The sequence below is a fragment of the Lissotriton vulgaris genome, chromosome 4_1, assembly GCF_964263255.1.
Source record: "Lissotriton vulgaris chromosome 4_1, aLisVul1.2, whole genome shotgun sequence".
Taxonomy (NCBI): domain Eukaryota; kingdom Metazoa; phylum Chordata; class Amphibia; order Caudata; family Salamandridae; genus Lissotriton; species Lissotriton vulgaris.
The window spans coordinates 1,593,114,741-1,593,134,764 of record NC_141691.1 but is presented as its reverse complement, the minus strand read 5'-3'; the positions used below and the strand labels follow the sequence as shown (position 1 = coordinate 1,593,134,764).

Below are 20,024 nucleotides of genomic sequence, written 5' to 3'. Positions count from 1 at the left end.
TTGCCACTTGGTGTTGTTCTCTCACAATCTGAGTTTATCTTATTTCCAACACAGGCACCATCTCTGTTCAAAGTTGTAATCGTTTGACTGAGATTTTCCTCTGACCTCTTCTCCCCTATAACCTCGCCCTCAATCACAGGTAGTTCTGGATACTCAGTCAGGCCTGTCTGCGTATTCGATACTAACATTGAGTTGTTGGTAGTTGAACTTAGGGAAGCGTTATGGGTTACTTCACCCCTAGTAAGTGACTCTGACTCAATGTTTCGAGCGATTTTCTTATCGAATACCCCTGGGCTATTTATATGTTTGGTGTCCAGCATCATACTTCCTTTACCCCCTTCAGTAGATCCTGCAGCAGCCGCCGCCACTTTCCCTTTGCCATTATTTGTATTTTCTGTTACTTTGGAGTTATTCTTAAAGGTAGAAGTTGATATATTGACAGTACCTGAGCTCTCTTGTCCTCGCTCTTGTCCTCCGTTTTTCCCGGTCCGTGCAGATCTTGTGTTCAACTTAGGCGCCATATCCGTGTCTGTTTCCTTATCGCTCACTCGTAGTCCATCCGGCGTTCTCCTCTCAGCTCTAGCAGTGGCTGTGCTCAATTGTGCCACCAAAGCTCCTATTCCAGTCCAACTAAACCAAAAAGTTTGAGCTTTAGAAGCTCTTCTTGTCTTCAATGCCGGCAGTATCCTTTTGCTCAGGCGGCTCAGGTGGTTCAGGAGTTGCAGCATTCAAAACCCAAACTTCTCACTTTTGTAAAAAGCGATTATTATTGTTATTGATCAAAAATAATATTAGTAATGGGCAAGCCGTGATCAAGCTGTGATCAAGTCCGCTCAGCTATCGAGTTGCTATCGCCAGTAATCAATAATCCGTTAAGAGGAACTACCTGTCCCCTTTCCCTCTGGTTTGTCGAAAGAAAGGCGTTTTCACTCTTCTCCGCGCAGTCTCTCTCACAGACGCTGGCTGACCCCTACTGACCCCTACTGACTGCGAGTAACAGCCGAAAGCCGAAGCCAGCGAGGAAATCGGCTCTGACTTCTCCGAGCCTCACAGCGTCTCTCGATGGCACAGCTGCAATTGTAGCCGCCTCCCGCTCAGCCATGAACACCCTGGCTGAAGGCGTCTCTCCTGGAGCATCAGCTGTAAAAACTCCCCAACATGGTCAACTACCGGTCGGCCCGGCCGGCCACTGAGAGGCGGCTCCTTCCTCTATCTCCGCCCGATGACCGGAGCCCCGCAGTCGTCCCACCAGGCACATCCAAAGCTGCTGCCAGCAAAGAAATCGGCTCTGCGTTCTTTCCGCGTTTTCCGCAGCTGCAGCCACACTCACTCTGCTCCAGCCGGTCGCCTAGGGGTGGTCTCTTCTCTCACACCGTCCGCCTGCTGTCCGAAAACCGGAGCTTCACCATCCAGGCTTCCCGGGACGTCAAGCACCGAAACGCCCCTTCCAGCGTTGACCGGCTTCAAGTACCGGGTCAGTCACAAGCTATTTGACATCACTGTTTAGCAGCCGTGTCACTAATTCGGACCGAATTTTAGTTCTTTGTCGATTTTTTTAGATATTACCCTGAGGTACCGGGAAGAGCTGACCCGTGCTGCCTGTCTCACCTGGCGGCATCAACCCGCCATCTTGACTCCGCCCCCTCCATTTTTTTAGATATTACCCTGAGGTACCGGGAAGAGCTGACCCGTGCTGCCTGTCTCACCTGGCGGCATCAACCCGCCATCTTGACTCCGCCCCCTCCAGAAATTAGATTCCAACTGTAAATTGTTTTGTAATATAGTCACATTGAGATATCCATTAGGGCACATAAATTGTACGTTGAACTGTTTTTGTTGGCAAAGGGCCACATTTTATGTTTTCTTGTCATTTGTATGTGTGTGTTTGAGTGTTTGATGAATCAACGAGTCAAAGTTTGGAGTGGATGAGTTGTAAATAGGTATAGTGAATATATGTTATTGTAATTAATTGTGTTTTATTGTATATTTTTGTATATGCACAAAAAAAGTGGTTCTGAGAAACAAAAAAGTAAAAAGAAAGTGACTAGTGAAATAAATAAATAAAAAAACTAGTGACGTTATAGTAAACGGACCGTTATGTTTTGATTCATGCAGGTGTTAACAGAAAATTTTGAAAGTCCAGTATTGGCATTTGTGTTGTTTATTACTCAAGCAAAATAGCGGCATGTAGTCGCCAGGGACTGCGTGGCGTGTTGAAATCGGCGGAAGAGAGTACCAATACTACTGGTGCAAGGTCCGAGTAGGACCTAGCCAGGTGTTTTACTGTAGCTATCGCGGGAGCCGTCCCTCTGGACACTAAAAAGTAGTCTAGGCGGGCCCATGTTTGCGCCGGCGCAGTCAAATGCGTGCCCTCCTTTGCATTTGGATGTTTATGTCGCCAGGCATCGATCATCTGGTAGGCAGAAACTATGTCTTTCAGCACTGCCTGCGCTTTAGTGTAATGGTGTGGGGCGAGGTGCGATCTGTCCAGTCCAGGACAATAAGTCACATTAAAGTCGCCTCACCATATGACATGAGTGGAGTCTATCTCAAAGATCTTGGCCCACAGTGTGTCGAAAAACCCTGGTTCATCTGTGTTTGGCCCATAACAGCATGCCAGCGCGACGGACGTGGTACCTAATCAGCCCCACGCAATGCAATACCTGCCTTCCGAGTCCCATGAAGTGACCTCCATCCGGAAGGGGACCTGTTTCTTTATCAGTATTGCTGTTCCCCGTGCATATGTGGAGTAACAGGAGAAGATTCTATGTTCCGCCCATCTAGTGGCGAAGGTGTGTTGCTTCAGACGCGCAAAATGAGTTTCCTGCAGCATAGCAATATGCACAATATGTCTGTTGTAGGTAAGATAATATATGTCTCCTCCTTCTGGGATCGCCCATCCCTCTCACATTCCATGTAGTAATGTTTAGTGTACCTACGGTTGTTTCAGCCATATTGTCTAATCGCTGTCTGTATCTTGATTGCTATCCATGCAACCCTTTCCCGATCTTGCATCTGCTCACATTCATTTAAAGTGTCGCTTTTCTGATGCTGTACTCCGCCCTTCCCCCCCTATCGGCTCTCCCCTTAATGGGGAAGTCTTATGCTCACCTTCCCTTATAAACCAAACAACCCATCTTCGCCCCCTCCACCCCCCACCCACTGAAGAAACCCAACTTTGCCAGAATCTGATTTCCACCCTCCCTCCCCATCTCCCATCTGCATCAAACACCAAGTTATACACCCTTCCCCTAGTGTGTAATGTTCATCTGTGGGGAAATGCCCATTGGGGGACATGTCTAGACAGCTATGCAGTCTCTCTGCTCCTCTCGAGCCTCCCTATGGTGCCGTATCAGGCTCTGCGGGGGGGAGCAGAGCCTGGAACTTCAGTAACATAAGAGCAAATGAGTCAATTGGAAATGTCTCACCTTCCTCCAGCCATTCTGGTCGCTGTTACACATCAGTCCACCAAACATCGCCTTATGTTATATGATAGCGTTTCTGGGGAATGTTCACTACAAGTCTTCGTTGTCACCATTATGTCCGAGTCGCACGCTTCACTGACCGAGAAAATCCTCTACTTGTTGCGGATTTGTGAAAAATCTCGTTTTCCCCAGATGTGTCACCCTGAGTCTCGCCGGGTACAGTAGCACATAATCTATTTGCGCCGCTCGCAACTTCTTCTTGACCTCTATGAACTTGCACCTCTCCTCCTGTACTATGGGTGTAAAGTCCGGGTATATCGAGAAGGTGTTGCCATCATATGTCAGCGTCTGCTTATTTCTAGCTGCTCGGAGAGCCACGTCTCGATCCCTATAATTCAGTAATCTCGCGATGATGGGTCGCCGAGGGTTACCAGGCGTCAGTCGCGGTCCAAGTGTTCTGTGAGCCCGTTCTACTATGAACTGCGAGGAGAATGCTTCCTTCCCAATGGCCGCCAGCAGCAATTTCTCAATATAGTCCCCCATTCTGCCAGTATTAGTCGATTCTGGTATTCCTATTACGCGGATGTTATTGCGCCTACTGCGGGCTTCCAAATCCTCGCTTTTGACCGCTATTGTTCTTAAGAGCTTGTCCATTCTTGTTAGTTGTGTTGTATGGCTGGCGGTGATGTCGTCAGTATCGGATATGCGTCGCTCCGCCTCTTTGATACGTTCTTCGTGGCCGTCGAGCCTGTGTGCTATGGCTTCCATCCTGGACGACATATGATCCACTTTGTCCACCACTGTCGCGAACCCCTGCCGTATCTCTTGCACAATATTGTTCATATCCGATGCTTGCGATGCGGCCCCTCCGCTGGTATGCGCCACAGTCTCCGTGTGGGCCTGTTCCCCTTTTTCGCCGCATCAAAGTTCAATTTAGGTTGTCTGGTGTCAGGCTTTTCCATTTCCACCACAGTGCACAAGACCTAGTATATGCTGCAGTTGTTCTCCAGCGGTTTCTCGCTCTCCTTACTAGTGTGGCAGGGCCAGGCTCAAGCTTATGTGGGCTCTTCGTTAGTGCAGCTCCCTGCCCTGTAAAAGATGTGTGTTTTTGTCCTTGCCTGCACGACCTTCTTGCTGTCTGGTGCAGCTCGCTATTCCCTATTTTGGGCTTCCATCCCTGCCGCTCGTTTGTGCCCCCGTCCCCTTGTCAGTGCAACACACTATAGCCGTTGGTTATATCTGCTGCTTTATTTGCGGCAACGCGGCTCACTTTTTATGCACCTCCCGGTCGACACTGATGTTGATACTGTCCCCAGAGTTCTCCAGGACACAACAGCTACAGGGTACTGAGCCTGGGACTGATATCACTATTCAGTTCTAGTGCTATTCGATGGGGGAATCTTCGCAGAACCAATAAGCCCCCGGTCTTCAAGCACCACTTCACATAACACGGCTGTGAGGGGGGCTACATCCACGCACCTCACAATGCCTTGTAAATGTCTCTCGCAGGCCTCAGGGATACTGCGCCCGACCTCATTCTCTCTGTGGCCAGTTGCGCAGCCACCAGCCGCACAAAGTCCTTTTGCCACCAGCCGCACATCCCCCCAGTAGCAGCGCTGTGGGCTCTGTCTCTCGGTCCCTCACTATGGGGGAGGGCCACGACACCAGGCACGCTCTGGCCGCGCTATTTCCTGCCGTGTCTGCACCCTTGCCCTGCCTGTGCTCACCTCCCTCGCGCGGTTCCTCTGGGCGCCCGATCACACAGCCAGCGTTGCAGGCCCCCGTAATCCCTTTCCGTCCTTGGAGGGGCCCCTGCGGCATGTTCGCCCGGTCCCGCTCTGTACGTTCGCTGTTGTGGCCTCTCCCCTAAGGCATCCGGCTCAGTCCCACTGCTCTTCGCGCACCAGTTCCGGGTGCCGCTGCTTCCCTTACCGCCTCTCGCCAGCTCCTCTCTCTGAACGCAGGCCACCAGCCGCAGTTCGTTTTCCGCCGATCCAGCGCTCTCACCCGTTGCTGTTCGCCGGCCGCGCGTCCTAGTAGGCGCGTGTGAAGCCTCGTCTGTCTTGACAGCGGCAGCCTCCCTATGACCCCTCACTGTTCCGGTGGTTAGCGCGGTCCCACCTTACAATGCCTGGCGCTCCGGCTGACGATCTCCAAACTCTTCTTCCTTTGCACCGAGTGGAGAGGGAGGCTAGTTCTTCAGCTTGTCCATTTTTTAGCGATTTTTATGCGCATTTGCACAGGATAATTAAAGGAATTTGGTCCCAGGAAGCAGGAGCCTCACATATGTGTGGCCATTCGCTTGTGTGCCCTCTAGCGCCCCCTGACCACAGAACTTTGAATTGATTCCCTGTACAGATTCCAGTGCCCAGGAGGAGGCCGAGTATTTTCTTGGGGATACAAGTTCTTAAGGCCGTTGGCATCTTCATAATAGAAGATGAACAAAAGACCTGCTCTGAAGCCACACAACAGCTGTCAGTCAGCCACGTTTCCCAGTTTAGGAACAATTTTATTTAAGAACCCTTATACCTTTCAGTTTGCAACATGCCACATTGACGGGCGAGACCCTGGCATATTCTAGAAAATACCCTACATCCGAGGGCAGATGGGAAGGTGTATTTAGCAGAGCTTACTCTGCAGCCTGGCCACAGGCAAACAGGCAAAATTAACAGCAGTACAAGTTATAATTCACTTTCCTTTCTCACAAACAGTAAGTGTACACAGTAACTGCACTTAACAACATCTAAAGCTTAAAAAGTTCATACCATCGGTAAGCTTCTTATCTCAAGGAGGAGTAGCAAAGGAAAGGAAGCTCTGCAGACAAGATATAGTGCAATGACAGTTGGAGATAGTCTGTTGGTTGCACTGTTTTGTTTAGGAGTACAACTGCTGTTCATGGAAGTTGTCACATTTTGTGGGTAATTTGTATGTGTAGTAGAAAAAGTGCATAGATAATAAGGACATTTGTGCAGTACAATTGCTCTTTTTACGATCTTTCTTGTTATGACCCTCAACCTCTGATAAAATGAAAGCAGCATTTGTAAAGCGCATGGTTACCCGGGGGCATCCCAGCGCTAGTGGCCGACAAACTGACACTTCAAGCTGAATTTAAGGAAAAAGATGAGTTTTTAGTTGTTTGCAAAACTCCATGTAGTTCTGTTCCAGGCGAATGTGGAGGGGGAAATGATTCCAAAGCTTTGTTGCATTGTATGAAAAGAGATGACCTCCACTTCGTACTCTTCTAATTTTCGGGACTATGGCCAGTTTCTTGTTTTCAGATCTTAGGGCTCTGTTAGGACGATATGGCTGAATGACTAGATGCAGTATATGTGCGCCTTTACCTGAGAGTTCTTTATGTGCAATGCACATAGCTTTAAACTGAACTCTCTCATAGATTGGGGGCCAGTGGAGGGTGGCGACAGCATGTTTAGCCGAAAGATGCTTGGGGATATTCCTCAGCAGACAGGGTGCACAATTCTGGACCGTCTGAAGTCGCTTGAACTTAGATGCTGTATTTCCGAGGTAAAGAGTGTTGGCGTAGTCCAATCTTGACAGGACTAGAGCTTGGACCAGCAGCCTTCTAGCAGTAAATGGTAGCAAGGGTAGGATCTTTCTAATCAGTCTCAGCATCCCGTAGCAACCGGCTGCCACCTTTCTTGCTTGTTCCTTTAAATCGAGGTTTTGGTCCAGCCATACGCCAAGGCTGTTGATCTGTTCCTTCGGGGTAGGGGCTGAGCCCAGGCAGCTGGGCCAAAAAGAGACTATGTTTGTGGGGGGCGCATTCCCGAAGAGCAATAGCTCAGTCTTTGCCTCATTAAGTTTCAAGAATGATTCATCCATCCGTCTGGATAGAACTTCCAGACATGAAGCTAAGCTGGGTCTAGAGGTATCCTGCTTATTTATGGAGACCACCAGCTGGGTGTCATCAGCACAGGTAACAATTTGTTCCCCAAAGAGAAGTACTATTTCGGCCAGAGGGCGCATATAGATATTAAATAATGTGGGGCTCAGGGAGGATCCCTGAGGAACCCGACAAAGTAGCGGTAGCTGCTTTGATGTAAATTCAATGTCAAAGACTGAAAATTATCTATCTTTAAGAAAGGATTGTAGCCATTTTAGTGCAGTTCCTGTTACTCCCGTATCTATAAGTCTTTGAATGAGTGATTTGTGGTTAACGGTGTCAAAGGCAGTGCTGAGATCTAGAGAATAATGGCAGCGCAGCCTCCCGCATCCAAGATTTTTCTGGCTTCTTCCACTACGGCTAAAAGGGCAGTCTCCGTGCCCTGCTGTGGTCTAAATCCTGTCTGGGTAAGTTGAAGATGGTTGATACTTTCTAAAAAAGCAGAGAGGGTGGAATTCACATGTCTCTCTGTGATTTTACTTAATACCAGAAGAAGGGATATCAGGCGGTAGTTTGCCAAATCCTCCTGATCCAATGCTTTAACCATCGCCTATTTCCATGATGGGGGCACAATACCTGACCTGAGAGAGGCATTAATCAAGTCCAGTATTACTGGTGATACCAATTCAATTGCTTGATTTAAAATGGTAGGTGGCGCAGGATCTGCGGGGGAGCCAGATTATAAACAACCCAAGATCACCTGAAGCGAGGTCGCTTCTAAGAGGGGAAATACTTCCAGTAAGCATTGTTGATAGGGGTTTGAAGTGCCCATGGGGAGGGTGAGTTGTTGGGTGTTGACCTGAGAGAAGGACCCGTAGATGTGTTGTATTTTATCCAAGAAACATTTTGCAATTTAGTCTCGCCAAGATTGGGTATCATTCAAGGTATTGGAGAGATTAGGAGGGGTGACCAGAGGTTTGGCGATCCGGAAGATTTCGCGGGGGGAGTTTGCAGAAGAGGTGATTCTGTCATGGTAGTAGTGAGTTTGGGCAGATTTGATTTCAGTTTAAAAAGATTTATCGCTGCTCTATATTTATCTTTTTTGTTTCAAAACGTTTTTATTGGTATTAATAATGGAAAGCAATAAAAGTAAACATATAATATTTAGAGCAATAATATGCAGACATTTCAAAGCAACACCGAAGGAATGGGAGCGAGAATTCGTGGGCCTCATATTATCCCAGTCAGTGTTAGCATAGCGGGCCTAGGCAGGCCGGTGACATCGCTTTACACATTCCTTTCTTATCATACTAGTGGTAAACTCCAGCGGCAGCTGCACAAATCTCTATTACTAGCATCTAAGAGTTCCCATTGTTTAGCAGTGATGGCATGATGCTGCAGGGCAAAAGCACCATCTAACAGTTAAGCACTCTTTCTCTAATGAACATGCCTAGACTGAAGTACGATGCCATCATTGTATCCATGTGCTGAAAATTATGAACAATAAAAGAAAAACAAAAAAAGGAAAACAAAAACATAACCAAGATGCATAGGCAAAGAAAGGGAAGGGGATAGTGGGAAAGATGGGGTAGAGTAGTGTGGTGGTGGGATTGGGGGTGCCTTGGCATATCTTCCAAGTCTTTTCACGCTGCTGTAGTACACTACTCAATCTATAGCAGACATTGTCTCTGACGACATGTGTTGGGAGGGTCGAGGGCGTCAGCATTGACCAGTGTGCCGAAAAGGGAGATATCTAAGTCTTGAAGCATATCTGGGGGTATTGTGCTGAGTGACTAGTCAGTAGGGTTCCAAAAACCCTCCGGGTCAGTGGGGTGTACTGCCTCATCAAAAAGCTGTAGGGCTCAGAGTCTTGGTGGTTGCAGTCTAGCATTTTCCAGTCGTCCCAGGTGTTCCACTAGCGGTTTCCACAGCTTTGTGAATTTGACTTCTCGCAGCTGTAGACGCGCTGAGTAGCTCCAATGCCACTGTGTACCATAAGCGAGTGAACCACACATTGATGGAGGGCGTTTCTGTTTTCTTCCAGTATAGGGCGACAGTCTGCTTCGCGGCTCTCAGCATGTGGAGACTGAGGTGCCGATCTCGGCGGGTCATTGCTCGCAGGGTCACTGGCTTAAAGCCCAGAATGACAACGAGCGGACTCTCAGTTAACGGGTATCCTAGCACCCGTTTAATATGGCTAAGGACTTCTTTCCAGTATGTAGCAAGGAGAGGGCATGACCACCAAATATGTAGAAAATCCCCTACCGCTTGTGTACAGCCCCAACACAGGGGAGACGCATTGGGAAACATCCTTTGAAGCCGAGATGGAGTGTAGTACCACTGAGTCATCACCTTGTAAGCAGATTCTTGCTGGGGAATGCTATGGAAAGTTTTGGGAATGTCGCGCCGAAGGCGTGCCCGCGATGTCCGCATCGGATACGGATTGCCACTGCCGTTGGTACGGGTGAGGATCCAAACTGTGCGAGTGTTGGAGGATCTGGTATATGCGAGAGATTAACCCCTTGGAGGAGCTCAAAGTACGCGCTAGTCGTTCAAACGGTGTAAAAGGTTGCGTGGCCGCATGCGATAAAGAAGACCCCTGTAACCAGTGCCGGAGTTGAATATATTGGAACCTATCCTTCTCGGTTAGCCGAAATTCTTGTTTACAGTTAGCGAACATTTTGATGTCCTCCCTAATGAATAAGTTGCGAATCGTTCTGCAGTCCTTATCTGTCCAATTTGCAAAATAGGGCAGGCGACACGCAGGGGCGAAATGCGGGTTGCGAGCAATTTGTGTATGTGGAGACGGGAAGGTAGTGAGGCCCCTACGGACCGCTACTTTGTCCCACATCTCAAGCACCGTTTTAGTATGAACTGCCATATATGCGCTACAATGGCGTGCTTCCCGGGGCAACCATCCATGGTCCCAGAGAGGGCGACAAGTGACCACTCTCTCCATGTGCAACCACACCTTTTCGCTTTCCCACGCCGTCCACTCTTCTATAAAGCAGAGGTGGGAAGGTCAATAGTTCTCTATCAGATTAGGGAAGGCGAGACCCCCTTTATCCCGCGGGAGCATTAAGATTTTACTAGAGAATCGTGGTGCCCTGGGATGGGTGTCGACAGTGTTTGGAATAGGTAAAGAATTTTCGGTAGAATGGACATTTTGACTGTTTTGAGGTGCCCCAACCAGGACAGTGGCAAGGCTTTCCATGCCCGCAGATCAGTGATGACTGAGTTTTTATATTCTTGCCAATTGGCTTAGGACAAGGTGGCTAGATCTGGTGTCAAATTAAGGCTGAGGTAACGTACAGAACTGGTCGCCTATTGATAGGGAACAAGGGCTTGCAAGGTCGCAATCTCATTGACCGGAGTCGTGAGGTTAAGGGCCCAAGATTTTGTGTGGTTGATTTTAAGCCCTGAGGCTTGCTCATAAAACTGGAGCAGAGTATGTACTGCTGGAAGCAAGTGCAATGGATCAGCCAGGGTAAGGAGTAAGTCATCTGCAAAAGGGAATCTTATGCTCTATACCCCCAAGTGTAATGCCACAAATGTCAGGCGACCGGCGTACCATAACAGCAAGCAGATCCACTACAAGGGCGAACAATAGGGGCGACAGGGGGCCGCCCTGCCTGGTACTCCTGAGAATAGAGATGGCTGCATGAGTTGGGCATTGACACGCACCCTAGCGAGGGGAGAGATATAGGGAGCCATGATGCGTGCTATCATGCGCGGGCCTAGACCTACTTTCTGCAAGACAGCACGGAGAAATCCCTAGTCCACCCGGTCAAATGCCTTTTTGGCGTCCAGCGAGAGCAGACAGGCCGGGATCCTCCTCCAGTGCCGCGCCTTCCCTACAAGGTGTGCCACTCGCCGTACGTTGTCTTCTCCTTGGCGTTGATGAATAAAGCCTATTTGATCCGGCTCAATGAGATTGGGTAGGTGTACGCTAAGTCGTTTAGCCAGAATTTTGGTGTATAATTTGAGATCTGTATTTAACAAGGCAATGGGGCGAAAAGAGGAGCAGAGTGTGTGATCTTTTCCGGGTTTCGGTATGAGGGCTATTTCCTCCATTGCCATATGTGGGGACGGCCTGACAGTGTCTGTGAAAGAATTAAAAAGGCATAGCCGATTTGTTTGGAGTTGCGTCAAGAAGGTGTGATAAAACAAGACTGGGAGCCCATCAGGGCCTGGCGTTTTTCCAAATGAAAGTTCCTTTAGGGCACCAGTTAGTTTCTCCAGAGTGATTGTTTCCTCCAAAAGCTTGGAGTGATAGTCGCCCAGAGGAACCCAATTGCAAGCGTCCAAAGCGGCGGATATGAGGTCTGACGCGGGTGAGTCCCGAGCGTAAAGAGATGCATAGTATTCTTGAAACGTTTGAAGTTTGTCAGCTTCCGTGATAGTCCATGATCCATCCCCTAAATTTTGTTTCGCGATTTAAGCTTTGGCTACCCTCGTTCGCAGGCGACGTGCTAAGACCGCACCCACCCTGTCCCCTCCGTCGTAATAGCGCTGTCGCTGCACAAGCAAAGCACGTTCCGCCTTATTCGTTCTGTGGGCCCTAAGCTGACCTCTGAGGACTGCCAGGCGTCGTTTGTGTATCACCAAAGGGCGTTCCTGATCTAGTTTCTCCAAAGTTCTGATTTCACGCATGAGTTTGGCCTCGTACAGGCGAGCTTCCGGCGCCCTAGCAATAGCAAGGGATGTGAGAACACCTCTTATCGTAGTGTTAAAACGCATCCCACAAAACAGGAAGTGGCGTTTCCGGGAGATCATTAGTTTCAAAATAAGATGTGATGGCAGATTGGAGTTCATCTCTATCCACTGGATCCCTAAGAACGTGGGGCGGAAATCGCCAACTCGGAGGCCGCTTGGGGTGAGCAAAGCGCACATGAAGTAGTTCCACTGGCACGTGGTCGGAGATTGATATATCAGAGATGTCCACGGAGAGGGTGTCCTTAACCAGAGAGTGGGAAACAAAGAGAAAATCAATGCGAGAGTAAGAGCGGTGCGCATGAGAGTAGTAAGTGCAATCGCGACTCTCATGATAACGCCAGGCATCTATAAGGTTTAAAGCGGTAAGAGATTTTTTTCTATATTTATTTTTGTTGGAGACAAGATAATCCTTTCTCCAACTTCTCTCAAGTCTCTTGCACATTTGTTTGAGCTCTCGAAGTTTGGGGGTGTACCAATCATTTTGGTTGGCACCTACTTTTTTGTGAAAGAGTTTTTTAGGGAGGACTGAATTAAGTGATGACTCCAGTCAGTTGAATTTATCATTAGCTATAACAGGGTCTGGGTCAGAAAGATGAGTAGAATGTTCTAAGATGGTCATCCACGATTTCAGTGGAAGTTTAGACCAGGTTCGGTCAGCTCTTTTGATCTTCACAGTGGGTATAGAGGAGCCTTGTGGAACCCATGAAAATGGGATTAGAAAATGGTTTTACCAGAGGATTGGGATAGGGCCTATAACTAAAAGATTCTGGAGGTTAGAAAATATGGAGTCGAGTAGGTGTCCTTTGGAGTGGGTAGGACCACTCACTTTTTGAAACAATTGGAAAGCTCCTAGCTCATCAAGCAGATCTATCGAGGATGGGGAGAGCGTGTCGTTAAAATGCATATTAAACTCTCCTAGTAATGTAAAATTAGGGAGGGGGCTTGCAAGATTGGGTGCAGTATCACGGAGGTCAAGACAAAATTGGCCGAGGGGCCCCGGTGGACGATGCATTAAGGCCCCTGAAAAGGTGCTAACATGTGAGACAGTGATTGTGAAGGACACACTTTCAGAGTCAGGGAAAGGGTCAGGTATAATACGGCACTTGTGATCGCTCCTATGAACTTGTAGGAAACTCGTGTGGCTCTAGGCGGGGTCTAGTTACCAATAACAGTACATCGGTTCTTTGGAAAACGCACCACCTACAAAAAGTATAAAACACATTGTATATTACTATCAACAACTACCCCGCAGTGCCTCAAAAATTAATTTAGGGATTTCGTCACTTAAAAGTAACCCATATAGTACTTTGCATTGGGGCATTTGCATCGTTTCTGAGATAGCTAGTGAATTCAGTATGGAATAGTTAACCTAACTGAAATTTGATGAGCGCAGACCCGAAATTATCACTGACTGTGAATGCATATTGTCCAAGTATCCAGTCTACTATTTTTATATGGCTACAGCAGTGCTTTTAACTTCCTGTCCAACATCATCATATTCAGTTTTAAGAAGCACCCGGAACCCCTGAATATCTAAACATTTTTCGAAATGCCTAAACCCAAAGGAGACCAGTCATTTGAAGGAAAACTACTTCTAGAATTGTTTCCTTGAAACACGAGCTAAGTTACATACATATTTAATTAACCTCTGCTCTAATTCCTGCTTTTCTGTTTTAAATAAATATTGACACAATTCCTCTCAACTTCAGATTTTAGTATTAGAAGAAATGTCTGCATCGAAAAGGTTTTTGTTAATGATTCAAACATTTAGATAAAAGTGTTGAGTATAGTTTGTGTCCTAGGGTGCATCTTGTTCTTTCTGCCTTTCCTGTGATACATGGGCATTACTTAATTAAATTCAGACTATAGGAACTGAAACTTTGACACCAACTTTTATACATAAAATAATTATGTTTATTTAAATGAAGAAATAAAATAACACCTGCTTTTGCTTTTTTTAACTCACTGTTTTAATGCACTGCGGTCCAGATAGGTGGAAAGAGTTAGAGTAAATTGCATTTTCAAAGTACAATATCACTAATTGTATGATTGTTATTTGATATATAAAGCAAAGTTTTGACGAATTGTAATGCTAGGGCATCAAATACCTTATTCTCAGTCAGATTACCGTTTTAAGTCAGGTTCATAGGCCTCATTGGCTGTCTCACCAGCCTCATGTGATGAAAAATATTCAGACATAAAAAAATACATACGTGTATACATACATAGAGGAGCATTGGGTCAGCCGTCTCCATTTCTTCCACCCAGAAGAGCATCCATTGTGGAGGAAAAGGTCAGCCCACTTACACCAGTGATTATTTTGCACCTTAAGCTGGGATTTTTACAGTTTTTGGATTTATATTTCAAGCCCCTTTATACGATTTTGTATGATTTACCACAGTTGCCTGCACGTATTTTGTGATTTAGATGTAAACTGTTAAAATTGCACATTAATTGTACAGTTTCAAATGCATGTGGTATTACATTAATTGTGGTAACCATAAATAATGTATTATTTTGTTTGAATCTTTGATTAAGGTCAGGAAAAGCCTGTAGAACAGGAAACAAATGACACTAAACACCCTGAGACCATTAACAGATATGGAAGCCTTAACTCCCTGGACTCTACAGCATCATCGGGCATTGGTAGCTACAGTACACAGATGTCTGGTACTGACAATCCTGAGCAGTTCGAGGTCCTAAAACAACAGAAGGAGATCATTGAGCAAGGAATAGATTTGTAAGTTACTTTTGCCTTTAGCTCTAAATTAATTCCTGAGAGGCTTCTTGTTGTGTGCTATATTTTTCTTGGAGGACTACACTTACTATGTTTATAAATGAAGTTTTCAACATTTCTCTTTCAGAATGAGATTTAATGCAAACCACTTTTCGTATTTAGTATACAGCTACCTTATAGCTTTTATTATACATTGTATCTCTTTAAATAAGTAAATATTGTGGATGGTTTCTAGTATGAGTGCTGAAAACATGTGACTGCACAAAGCATAACAAATGGAAGATATGAGTAGGCTTTATATTTTATGGGATAATCCGGATTTGAAGAATAATGGCTTGATTACTTGCCAGGCATTTTCTTTGTTCTGAATGCACGTCCTCCCTGTCACAATCCTTGCGGTTTCAGAAAATGTCTCTTCCATGAGACTGAGTTACATGTCCTAATACCAACAATTTCAAAATAGTCCTTTCTTCTTCAAACTCTACACGTTGAGCCTTCCCTTCCTGTAACTGTAATAGACACCTGACTGCTTCTCACATACTGTAATTGAAACAGGGGTCTCAGTCGGAAATATACTTTGTTAGGAGTAGCAGCTTTAACCAACTACGGCACTACTTCCTCTTCTGCCATACTCCTCACAATCCTAAGGATTGATTGACGATTTACCCAAACAGACAGAGAGACTGACTCACAGCTAGATCTCAGAGAAGAAGAGTCAGTCATTACCCAGTGCTTTATTAATAATAACTCAGGAACTAAAATGGTACCAAAAACTGCTGAATGGCAATTACTGTCATCAACCTCTTGACACAACATGAAAATGTGGTACAAGCCCTAGTGGGCACGCTACACATATTTTATTTAATACAATAGTAACCATTATTAGAATTTTATAACCAATTAAAATAAACTGATATGTTTTATTTATTATTATGTACTGTGGTGAGACCCGTCATATTGAAACTGAAATAAATGTAATTAGTCACCGCCATTAGACTAGATAGTCTATTGATATTTATTGATTGTTAACAATAATTAATGTGTCATACTAATGATCATATAAGTTAAAATAGCTTGAAACTTACTGGAAAGATATATTTTTACCAGAAGATGAAATCCTTCATTAGTCATCGCATGCACCGTAATCAACTATTTACCGTTTGACACTTCTTTCAGAAAGATAAATTATCATACTAATTTCTATCATGCAGTTTTAGGATGGACTTTATAAATTAATTTTAATGACAAATTATTTTTAACCATCTTTTCAAAATGATAAACTGATAAGCCTCCATTTAAAATGAAAATATTATTATTGGACACTTAGATAATTTTACATTGATTTGGAAAATTAATATTACAGTTCCACAACCTTCTCCATTTATAAAATGATTACCCTTTTTTCTGCTAATTCTTTAAAGCAGTGTTTATAAACAAATTTGCTCATCAGGACAATTGGGTAAGGAGCTCCGGCACAGAGCTCCCCACCTGCTCACCACTGCTGGTGTTCCTGTTTCCCCACCAGCTTTCATTATGTTAAACACGCTTAAGATGAGGGCATCATGAATGAACAATCCTGGGCATGTGCCTGTGAAGAAGTGGATTAGTAGTTGGGGTGGGGTGGTTATGAGACTTCACCAAATATTAATGGTACTAATCTTTATCAGGTCCTGTTAGGCTACTTTAAACCTCAGTTCTGCTTAGCTTTGGCTTTGAGTAGTCAGGCTTCACTCAGAGGAAATAAGTGTAAAGTATTTATCAGTACCAATACAGTTATCAGTTGAAAACACAATACAAATACCACTCAATTTATAGAAATTATATCAATTGTAATGATCAAATAGACAACAAAAAACAATTCGAATTAGATGCAGCGACCAGATTGTTCCTGAGAAAAGTTTACCTTCGTTTACCTACGTCTTTTTTCTGAAGAAATGTTCTTGTCGGTGGGGCAGGCTGCCAGCTGGATTCGACGGAGTGCTCAATGACTGCTGGGTGCTGCTTGCTACTGGTCCCGGTGAAATCCTCCATATTGAGACTTAAAAACTTTTCTTAAAGTCACCCTGCTTTCAGCTGGGAAAATCAACAAGTTGAGTCTGACTGATGATGCAACATTGACAGCTGCGGTTCAGCAGCGGTCCAATGGTAGCCTCTGGTTCTTTTAGGAAAAAGTAAAGAAAAAGGTACTATGTGTCCATTTTTGCAATCCTGAGTAAGAGAGTGTACAGAACTTTTAGAGCACCACTTGGTGAGTTTAGGAGTCATTCTTCCAGAATATGCCATCCATCTTGTTGAAGACATCTTGTGTTCCTGGAGCTTAATGGGAGGCTAGCTAACTGGCCCTTGGAGTCCACTCTTCTGACCTGGGTTCAAGTGAGAGCAGGTTCAGCCCTTGGAGTTTCTCTCCACAGGTAAAACCGCAGGTGCAGTCATTCTTCTGCATTCCCCAGGTCCAGCAGTGTTCTAAGGAAAGTAGCTAAGGGTGCCACTTTTATACTTGGAACAAGCACTAGCTTGTGGCTTGTCCTTGTCCTTAATCTATAAGAAAATATCCCCAGGGGCAACCCTACCCACTTTGAGAGAATTTCCTGGGGGTTTTGCTCTAAACAATCCCACCGGGCCCTGCTCTGCCAAATTCCAACATGGCAGAATCTTGCTTTTCTTTGTCAGAGCTCTGGTCACACTCCTGAGGTGGCTTCATGGAAACGGGAAACTCCCCATGCAAAATCAGTTCAGGGAAAGGTTTCCCCCATCTTTCTGGCTAGGTGTGAGTTGCATCTGACTGTGACCGGGGCACACTCCTGAGGTGGCTCTATGGAAACGGGAAACTCCCCATGCAAAATCAGTTCAGGGAAAGGTTTCCCCCATCTTTCTGGCTAGGTGTGAGTTGCATCTGACTGTGACAAGGGCTGCCCCTTTGAAGCTTATATAGTTAGTGGCCAACACCCCCCCCCCCCTTCCTCCCACCTCTGAATCCTCTGAGGAGGACGTCACACCGGTCCCCAGCCAAGGCACTTTTGTTTCCATTTCTGAGAGCAGTTCCCAGCTCCCGGCAGGTTGCCAGTTAATAATTGGAGATTAACTCAGAAAGGGCTAGGCTTTAGGCAGGAAAATGTGGCATTTTTAAAACAGTAATTTAAAATCCAACTTTACCATCAGATTGGCTTTTAAAGTCCTATTTATTGGAGCCCTTGAATCATGGATCTAGCTATTCCCAATCCGGAGTTATACATTATGAGGTGTTATAATGTAACCCAGTGCTTTGCTGCGGGAGAGCCAGCCTTGCCGTAGTGAAAAACGACTTTGGCAATTTTTCCCTGCCTGAACATGTAAAATTTAAGAAAACATGTCCAATTTTTAAATACCATGCCCCCTGCCCTTTAGACACTTAGGGCCTACCTCAGGGGTAACATACCACGATTAAAAAGGGAAGTTTGGGCCTGGTAAAAGATGCATTTACCTAGGTTGAATTGACAGTTTTAAAAACTGCCATGCTATTCTCAGTGGCAGGCCTAGAGTCATGTTTTCACTTTGTCACTGTAGTGGTGGCACTATCAGTGCTGTAGTCCACTAGTAACATTTAACATACAGGCCATTGGTAGACAGACTACCACATACTATGGACTTCTCCAGTACTGAATCTTTCATAGATTCACATGCTTGTATCTTCCCCGTCATCATGGTAGGAGTCTCACGGTAAAAGAATACCCATAGCAGTAAAAGAAAAAACTGCCTAGAAACCATAGAAAAGTATATCCTTGGGTAACCACTTATCCTCATTATGTGGCCCAAACAACAGCCAATGAGCTGCTAGCGCTGAGATACACCATCCCCAGCAGAGCCACCAAACCTCAGATTTCCAACTGCCATCGTTTGAGAAGGTGTCTCCCTGAGCTTAGATCAGTTTGTTCTTAGCTGAACTTTGACCTTCAACTGTTTGAAGTCAGGTACTGCTTTTTTGCCTATATTTTATTCAAAACTGCTCTAAAAAGAGGCTTTTCAGATCATACAGATCCTGTGGGAAAGCTATATTATTTTTTGAGGATCCCCACAAGGGGTGCTTGTATTTTTTGGACCCTAAGCACGTTCCAAAGGAGTGCAAGCTTTGTTGCACCTTCTCTGCAAAGACACTTAAGGACAGAGAAGCATGCCTGTTATTATGGCTTTAAAAGAAGAAAAACAAAACTCTGAGTCTGATGGAGATTCTAAATGACATACCTCCAGAAAGCATAAGAGGGAGTCCTCTGAGGAGAAAGTGGAACAAAAAAGGCAAAAATCGGGAAAATCTAAAAAAAGAGAGACATCCTCTTCTTCTCTGTCTCATACTCCACACAGAACCACCTCTGAGACAAAGGCCCCATCGTCGCTAATGTCGTCCAAAGAAATTCCTGTCAGCTCGCTGACGAAGGCATCGTCGACGACGATGAACACCACCTTGTCGAAGACGACGACAATTTCAAATACGACTGTGTCGTCGATGGCAGTTACAACGACATCGTCGACGGTGAGTGTGCGGCCATCGTCGACGACTACATCTACGCCTTCGACGATCCCGTTGACGCTCTCGTTGACGTGCAAGCCGTCGATGGTGACGGTTTTTAGATCTCCGACGAAGAAGTCCTCCACATTCATTTCAATTAAACAATATGCTCCGTTGACGAACAAGAAAGCAGAGTTTTCCACGCCAAAAATGTCACCGCTTCTTCCATCCACTATTCTGGATTGTCAGGAGTCTGAGGAAGAAGGGCCTTATGGAGTAGCCTATAGTACCGCTGAACTGCACATTAAAAGTCAAGAGTCTGACGAAGAAGAATTCCAGGAAGTACAGGAACAATTCTCCTTTAAAGAACCCCGGTAGAGGGTTCTAAGTGCTATGAATGTTTCCATCAAGGTTATAATTATGAGTAAGAGGAGGAAGCAAAACCCTAATGTCCAGGAGGATTCTATGTCAGTACCTATTATTCGGGATGACCTCGTGGTGAGTTATCACGAAGACCAAACAGATGAGGGAGAGATACCCCAAGATGACATTCTAGGGGACGAATGGGATCAATATATTGTCCCCACATCACCTTCATCGCCACTTCCGCAGTCGAGCTCGCCGCCGGAGGACATTGCCAGTTTCCATGATCTGATGGAAAAAGCCTCGAAGAGCTTTGAACTTTCATTGCCTGTGAAGGAGAATGAAAGTTTTCTGTATGATTTTAAAGAAACATCTCGAAAATCTATAAGAACTATCCCGATAATCCAACATATATGGGATGAAGGACTAAAATTGATGAAGAATCTGGCCTCAGTGCCAGCC

General features: G+C 45.6%; 1 protein-coding gene across 1 annotated transcript in view; it reads left to right on the top strand.

Annotated features, from left to right (window-relative positions):
- The window catches only part of ARFGEF1 (ARF guanine nucleotide exchange factor 1), a 1,029,389-nt gene that overhangs the window by 714,866 nt on the left and 294,499 nt on the right, over positions 1–20,024 (top strand). Inside the window, exon 14 of the mRNA XM_086918014.1 lies at positions 14,521–14,722. Within this exon, the coding sequence (XP_086774140.1) occupies positions 14,521–14,722 (202 nt within the window). The remainder of the gene's footprint in view (positions 1–14,520; positions 14,723–20,024) is intronic.